The 8,223-nt window shown below is 35.5% G+C and overlaps 1 protein-coding gene across 1 annotated transcript; it reads left to right on the plus strand.

Annotated features, from left to right (window-relative positions):
- The first annotated feature begins 840 nt into the window (after nt 1–840).
- Nucleotides 841–6,931, plus strand: LOC119640290 (uncharacterized protein K02A2.6-like). Its single transcript, XM_038038210.1, has 4 exons — nt 841–1,561; nt 2,207–2,788; nt 2,888–3,369; nt 6,824–6,931. Exons 1-4 carry the CDS (start codon nt 841–843, stop codon nt 6,929–6,931), a joined length of 1,893 nt encoding a protein of 630 aa, XP_037894138.1.
- Nucleotides 6,932–8,223: the final 1,292 nt, after the last annotated feature.

An 8,223-nucleotide genomic window follows, 5' to 3' on the forward strand; every position in this document is an offset into this window, starting at 1 on the left:
ACAGCAGGAGATATTATATCTTCAAATCTATTCGGTTGCACATTTGCGGGAAATTTGCAGAAAACGCGAATTATTTATGCAAAATTTGGCCAAAAAGAATTTGAACAAACCCAGTTTTCAAAGTAAACGCGTATCGGAAATAAATAAAGGAGATAGTGCTCAAGGTGTGGACAACTGTACAGGTAAACTAGACGAACTTGGCCTAGTCTGCTGGAATTGTCAAGAGACTGGTCATCGTTATCATGATTGTTTGGCAGAGCGAAATATCTTCTGTTATAATTGCGGTATACCAAATGTATATAAGCCAAAATGTCAAAAATTCAACTTAAAAAAACGTGACACCTCACGTGCACATTTCTGTGCACGACAGCAAAACCAATCAATGCAATTATTAAAAAATTAACATCAGATGGCACACCCGTTTATCCATTGCATGTACAAATGTTAAACATGGATGGTAAAAATAAAATATCTGCAAGGAAAGAAAAATCGAAAAGGAGAACAAAGTTATTCTGGAAAAATGTTAAACAAATTTAACGGAACATTGTGTCATCTATTTGCGAAAGACCCAATGATGTTCGTCCTTATGCTGACGTTATACTATTTGGAAAGAGTATCAGTGGTTTACTAGACTCTGGCGCTTCAATTACTTGTATTGGGGATAAATTGGCTAAAACTTATTTAGAATCAGGCAAACCTTTGAAGTTTGAAAGTATTTCTGGATTTGTAAAAACCGTTATTTCTTTTCTTGGTGTTGAAAAGGAGATCCAAATTTTTGTCGTTCCATCTTTATCGAGAGACTTATTCTTGGGGTATGATTTTTGGAAATTATTTGATTTAATGCCTTTAGGTTGTATTTCAGAAATTTCTACTGGTCTACCTAAGCCGGTAGAACCGGTCACATCGTGTGAGCTAAGCAGTTCACAACTGCAGCAATTACAGAACGTTATTAAAATATATCCTTCATTTGCTAAAGAAGGCTCAGGAAGTACAAATATTCTTAGTCACGCGATTGACGTTGGAAGTGCTAAGCCAATTAAGCAGAGTCATTACCCCGTATCACCTGCAATTGAAAAAATGATGTATGAAGAGGTTGATCGAATGTTGAAAGTGGGCGTAATAGAGAAGTCTAACAGTGCGTGGAGTTCGCCCTGCGTTTTAGTGCGTAAGCCTAGGAAAAATCGGTTATGTTTAGATAGTAGGAAGGTGAATGAAGTCACTGTTAACGATGCTTATCCTTTGCTTCATATAGACGGCATACTTAGCAGATTAGCTAAAGCCTCTTTTATCACTACACTTGATCTCAAAGACGCCTTTTGGCAAATACCTCTAGATAATTATTCCACAGACAAAACAGCGTTTATCGTTCCAAGAAGACCATTGCATCAATTCATTGTTATGCCATTTAGGCTTTGTAATGCTCCTCAAACCATGTCCAGGTTACTGGATAAAGTGGTACCAGCTCATCTAAAAAATGAAATACTTGTGTATTTAGATGATCTTCTGACTCTACTAGCGAAATTGATTAGGAATGCCGGTTTGACCTTAAATGTTGAGAAGAGTAAGTTCTGTGTGGAAGAAGTTAAATATTTAGGACACATAATTGGTAAAGGTATTATTCGCACGGAGCCAGATAAAATTTCTGCAATTACAAATTATCCTGTTCCTAAAACTGTAAAAGGAATTCGTAGATTCCTCGGCATGAGTGGGTGGTACAGAAAATTTATCGAAAACTATGCAACTATTAGCGCTCCATTAACTGATCTGACTAAGAACAAGAAGAGATTCGCGCGGAATGATACAGCTCAAAAGGCATTTCAAGATTTAAAATGTTTATTTAGTTCTGCACCTGTCTTACATAGTGCGGATTTTACCAAGCCCTTTTTAATTCATTGTGACGCTAGCCACACCTGGGTTGGGAGCGTACTAGTTCAACTAAATGCTGAAGGCGATGAAGTACCTATTGCATTTATGTCCAGGAAGCTAAATAAAGCTCAAAGGAATTACTCGGTTACGGAACAGGAGTGTTTAGCTGCCATTCTTAGTGTTAAAAAATTTAGGGCATATATCGAAGGCCATGAATTTACGATAGTTACCGATCACGCATCCCTAAAGTGGCTTATGTCTCAAATGGATTTAAACTCTCGATTAGCAAGATGGGCTTTAAAACTACAGGCTTTTAAATTTTAAATTTGTCATCGAAAAGGCAGTCAGCACGTCGTTCCCGACGTAACCTCCCGGATTAATTCAGACGATGAGAATTCAGCAGACTCAGTAGATGATATTCCACAAGATTGTGATGGAAATAGCTTAACAGCTGAGGATATTGGACTGTTTGTGGATCTAAACTCACCTCATTTTAAAACAGAAGATTACCGAGCTCCAATTCAGGGCATTGAAGGAAATGCTAATAAACTGCCGGATGTAAAGATACTAGATGGATTTGTGTACAAGCGAACTCAACACGAAGTAGGTGAGCAATTACATGACGATTTATGTTGGAAGTTATGGATTCCAAATACGATGATTAGTGAGATTATTTACAAGGCAAACAATGATCGACTGTCTTCACATTTAAGAATATTCAAAACGATAGAACGAATTCGTCGACTTTACTATTGGCCTAGCTTGGTTATTGACGTAAAAAATCATATAAATGGGTGCGATAAAATGACAAAACACCCTAATTATATTTTACGACCACCCATGGGCAAAACTACTATGACCCACAAGATTTTTCAAAAACTGTACATCGATTTTCTAGGTCCTTATCCCCGTAGTAGGACAGGTAATATTGTGATATTTGTGGTTGTAGACCACTTATCGAAATTTCCTTTCCTAAAGGCTGTAAAATAACTAACCACAGACGCAATATGCAAATTTTTAGAAGAAGAAATCTTTCACGTTTTTGAAGTGCCCGAAATTATCGTATCAGATAACGGTGTACAATTTAAGTCTAATCAATTTAAAGAATTGATTAATAAGAATAATATTACTCACACTTTTACCGCTGTTCATTCGCCTCAAGCTAACGCATCGAAACGTGTTAATCGAACGGTTATTGCCACAATTAGAGCTTATGTCAACGTTGATCAAAAAAATTGGGATGAAATGCTTAGCCAAGTCGCTTGCGCATTGCGATCAAGCGCTCACTCTGCGATTGGGACTGAACCTTATTATATCACATTTGGTCAACATATGATTACCAACGCAAACAGTTATGCAGTAATTAAACAAGCGAAACTAATGGAAGACGGGACGGCAAATTTCTCCAAGGAGGATTCCTTAACCATCATCCGGAAACAAGCTTGTAGTCATATCGAAAAGCAGTTTAACAAGAATGAGAAAAATTACAATCTGCGAACTAAGGTAATAACTTATAGGGAAGGACCAGAGGTATTCAGAAGGAATTTTAGACAGTCTAATTTTGAAAAAGGACAATGATCTAAATTCTCTCCTATATTTTTAAAAGCAAGGGTAAGGAAAAAGTTAGGTAATTCATACTATGAACTGGAGAATTTAGGAGGTAAATATATTGGGACCTATCACGCAAAAGATATACGACAGTGAAGATCATCTTTGTGGCAAAGTTCCGTTGCCCAAAGCTGATTCTTCGTGGGGGGATTGTAAGAGGCACTGTAGTGGGGGAAAAAAAGGAAGAAAAGAAAAACTTTGGCAACTTTGAAAAAGCGACAAGCGGCGCGAAAGAAAAAAAAGTTCTGGATAATGGCAGCGAGTCGGTCGCTTTTTACTTCCTGTGGATGGCAGAGAGGCGAGGTAGAAGCAATGTGGTCAGGGCATGGATTAAATTAGTCAAAAGTTTTCAAAATTTCATAGTAAACTTGTTTTATTTAAAATAATGGAATATTGTAGCGAGGCAAGAACCTATCACGTATCTGAATACCTTATATTTTGACACCCCCATCCGACGAGCCAGGCCGGAAAACATCCAAAAAAATGGTAAAAATTAAACAACAACATCCGTGCATAGGTTGAATTCCCGAAACGTTACAGTATCTTCTTTCTTGTGCATGGACAGCGAGATGTCAAAAGAGCAGTCTTTCAAAATCAATGGAGGTTTAACACCAAAAGAGCCGAACATTTTCAAGGGAATGTTGAATTCCTTTGCCTCGTACAAACAATAGTCAATTGCAGATGGTAACTTTGGGATTTTCTTCGCAATAATAATCTTTCTCACGTCATCACCGAGAATAGATTTGTTTGAATTAAGAAGCTTGGGGACTATTTTAGCTTTTAACTCATAAAGTCTATTTTCTACAGTTGGGAGACCAGTTTCAATTATAATATTGTTTATAGGCGTGGTCCGAAAAGCATAACTACTTGCTCTGACGGCTTAGTGATAGAGCGGTTTAAGGATGTTGATATTAGATTTGCAGCTATTGCCATAAATTATCAAAGCATAGTCAATCTTGCTTAACACAAGCATTTTGGTAAGATAAGCAGTAGTGTGGCTTCTCCAAGCAACGTACTGTAAGAAATTCACCCTTGTTAAAATAGAAGTTTTTAACTGAAGACAGTGTGCTTTCCAACGATATTTTTTGGAAAACATTAGCCCGAGAATATGTCTGCACGTTTAGTACTGGTAAGTCATTAATATGCATCAGTAGATTTCCTGCATCGCATATCTGCTTTCGACATATGTGCATTTTTTTAGATTTTTGTATGGAAAGTTTAACCCCTGACGAGTTTGCCCATGCGGAGATCTCTCGTCCAATAGATTCGAGGATGTTGATTGCCTTCGTGCTATCTTTTTCTTTTGTAAAAATTGATACATCGTCTGCGTAGAGACAATGCTCCACTCTTGGTACACGGGAAAGAAATTTGTTAATTTCGTTGAAGGCGATCTAGAAAAGCGTGACAGAAAGAGGAGATCCTTGCGGAATGCCATTCATTAGCGGAAAGGATTCAGAGAGGTGATTTTTGATTCTAACTTTAAACCGCCGATGCGATGAATGATTTGATGTAGTTAAAAAATTTGGGTCCAACATTCCATGATTTCAAGAGTCTTAAAATAACATGAAGACCAACTCTGTCAAATGCTTTTTCGAAATCAATTGAGAGAATTGTTACATGATTTCGTTCGGAAATTGCTTTGCTTGTAAAATAATCAATATGTAACAGTGCGTCGATGCACCCTCTACCCCGCTTGAAACCAACTTGTTGCTTTGTTATCAGGTTTTTGGATTCAAGAATCTAACTTCGACTTCTGGTAAATTAAAGGAGAAGTGAATGAGCTAGTTAGACGAATTATGCATAAAACATAAATAAATATTAAAATAATATAGAAAATTATATAATCAAATATATAAAAATAATAACTAATACAATTTAAAATTACAAATCAAATTTATTTTTATTTTTATAATACCAGAGACACGAAACACCATTGAATGGCTTGCTCCAGCCCCGTTCATATATCGACTTTTCAAAATAGGACCACATTCACTACCGCTTTTCATTCGGCTAAGACCCGTCAACTTGGGCTTCTTAATTCTTCGCCACGGGGAAAAATCTGTGTCATCTGCAGAAAAATTCAAAGCTTTTTGGGAACTCTTGTGCTTTTTACTTTTTCGTATTGTAAAACAAGCGCTTCCATCACTAGAATAATCCATAGTTTCGTTTTTAATCCTTGAACCTTCTTCTTCTTTAAATTTCCAGGGAGTGAGAATCCCCTTAGCATCGAATGAATTATCTAATTTTTCCTTTTTAAATTTTCCTAAGTGTGATTGGTAAAAATTTCTCCATGTTTTATAATAAATCTGACTCTAATGCTGCTTGAATTCCATTGACAAATTTTTCGGAATTTACTACTGCAGCGGATATAATGCTATGTTCAGTAAAGCAAGTAAACTATTGGCATTATTACAGTTCCTCACATCAAACATTCAAATTTAAGAAACTCAGTTTCTTCGTCTGGCTGCATTTAATCGATTACAAAGAAGTTTTTGTTTTTGGAAAAGTTTTTTAGCGGTTTTATGGTAGGCTGTGATTGCAATTATTCAACATTTTGTTCTGGATTTTGAATAGCACTAACCGCAGTTATTATGGGCTTGACAGCCCGATTTTCATGCCATATATAAAAATCGTCTTGCGTCAAAGGTGGAAGCGGTGGGCGGTAAATTAATTTGGTGCTGATATGCTTCCTCTCTGTCCACACCGGAAAAGTTTGATTTCGTATTAATTAAGAAGTTGGTAGAATATTTTGTTTATAACCTTCAATCTTCTCCGACGCTAAACTGTTTCGGTCCACTTTTGTTAGCTTATCTGAAATATTTCGAGAATTTGACCTATGACCAACAGCAAAACAACGCATATTAAACGTTTTCTTTGCTTGGTGAAGGTAATTCCTTTCGTCGTCTAATTGCGTACATGTGCATTAAATCGTTTCTCATATATAGCATAATTTAATAAAGCAACAAATATCACAAATAGTAAACTGTATGTTATTAAAACTTTATATCTCTCCGTAACCACCATCATAGTTAATTAGGAAATCTTCTTCCTTCTTGGTTGGAACTAGTGTCAAAGAAGTCAGTACGAGCTGTAAATAATATACTTCTTTGTTTTAAGCTTTGCTTTGAACGTTTTACTTTTCAATGCATCTTTTTTAAGCGTAAAGGCGTCTATTCGACGATACTGTTAAAAGCTTTAAAATTCTTACGTATCTGGAGACACGAAACTTAGTTGAAGTGTATCAGTGAACGGTAGTGCCTTTTTTATAGGCGAAAAGCATTTGCTTTTATTATTTTCACTTCAACAAAGTATTTTTATCAATTCAAACGCTTTAGACGTATTTGAACAGACTGCAAACGAATCAATGGCCGATTTACGTCGTGTATCCGAGATATTGAAACAGTTAAAACAAACGATTCAATTGTTGAATCATTTCCAAACATCGTGCCGATATTAATGCAAATAATAAAACTTGAGCTTAAGTTTTATCAATTCAAGTATTTCGAGAGCACTGTCGACATTGATCGCACAGGTACCAGAACGACTGAGATTAAAACATACTTTAAAGAAATGATGGAAAATAAAGGATGTTACAACATTCGGAAATATAATGGAAAAACTAAATGAGCAGACCGGAAATTCACAATGTTTGATTGATATTCTGAATTCAAGTTTCAAAGGTAAATTACATCAAAACCCAATTAGCAAGAAATACGTCATACGTTTGGATAACGATTCTGCGGTTATGAATGGAAGAGTTGAACTGTCAGATATGCCACAGTTCCTAAGAGATATTGTGGAGAGCAAAACGTTGCGTTTATGTGGTGCATTTCCGGAAAATACAAATACAACAATTGAAATATATTCTCGATTTATTTACATATATGTTACTAAGAATACAACTAACAACCAAATGTTATTAGAAGAGAAGATGAGGTCTTCTTCTTTAAATATAATATGTTAAACATGTATGCACCGATACTGTGGTAATAAGTGGTAAGGATTAAAGATGTATTTTGTTGCCGTCTCCGCGAATATGTGCTTATGGTAAACCACCATGAATAAAGCAGCTAAAAGCGGTAATGACGTTTGACGAAGGCACGTCTATGTTTAAGAGCTTATAAAACCTTATTAAAGCACTTGGAAAAATAGCGGAATTCAACATCGAAACCATGTAAAACCTTGTTAAACAGTCTTAAACAGTCTTAAACAGTCTGAAACACTTTGAAAAAATAGCGGAATTCAACAGTCTTAAACAATTGTAAACACATGGAAGAAATAGCGGAATTCAACATCATAACCACACCTTCCACATAAAACCAAAGCCGAAAATTTATTTAATAAGATGTGAAAAAATCGATTTATAAACTAAGACGACAGCGCTTATTTGACCTCTGCAAATCTAGCCTGGCTTTTCTCATATAGATTTCAATGCGTATGATTTATAATTTAAACAAAGTTGACAATTATCTAAAACATTGTCCCTTATTTTTAGAATAATCAATAATATCTAAGCAAGAGGCCTCTGTTGCGTGTATCAAAATGAAATCGAATAGTTTCGAAAATTTAAGATTGCACTGACTGTATTTGTTTAACAAATTATTTTTATCATAAATATCAAATAATATTGAAATATAAAAAACAATGTATTACAATTGGTTTTTTTAATAATAATATTGCGGCGGTGAAAAGCACGCTTCCTTATTGAATCCTTAAAACTCACTACCTTTCAGATATTTGTTAATTATA

The sequence above is a fragment of the Glossina fuscipes genome, unplaced genomic scaffold (genome assembly GCF_014805625.2).
Source record: "Glossina fuscipes isolate IAEA_lab_2018 unplaced genomic scaffold, Yale_Gfus_2 117, whole genome shotgun sequence".
In the NCBI taxonomy this organism is placed as follows: Eukaryota; Metazoa; Arthropoda; class Insecta; order Diptera; family Glossinidae; genus Glossina; species Glossina fuscipes.

Bases quoted from the DNA above. Each gene is read 5' to 3' on its own strand.
- LOC119640290 (XM_038038210.1), top strand. From the start codon at position 841: ATGCCTTTAGGTTGTATTTCAGAAATTTCTACTGGTCTACCTAAGCCG. The intron at 1,562-2,206 runs GTAAGTTCTGTG...GTCATCGAAAAG, and splicing joins GACCTTAAATGTTGAGAAGA to GCAGTCAGCACGTCGTTCCC. The intron at 3,370-6,823 runs GTAATAACTTAT...GTATTTGAACAG, and splicing joins ATTACAATCTGCGAACTAAG to ACTGCAAACGAATCAATGGC.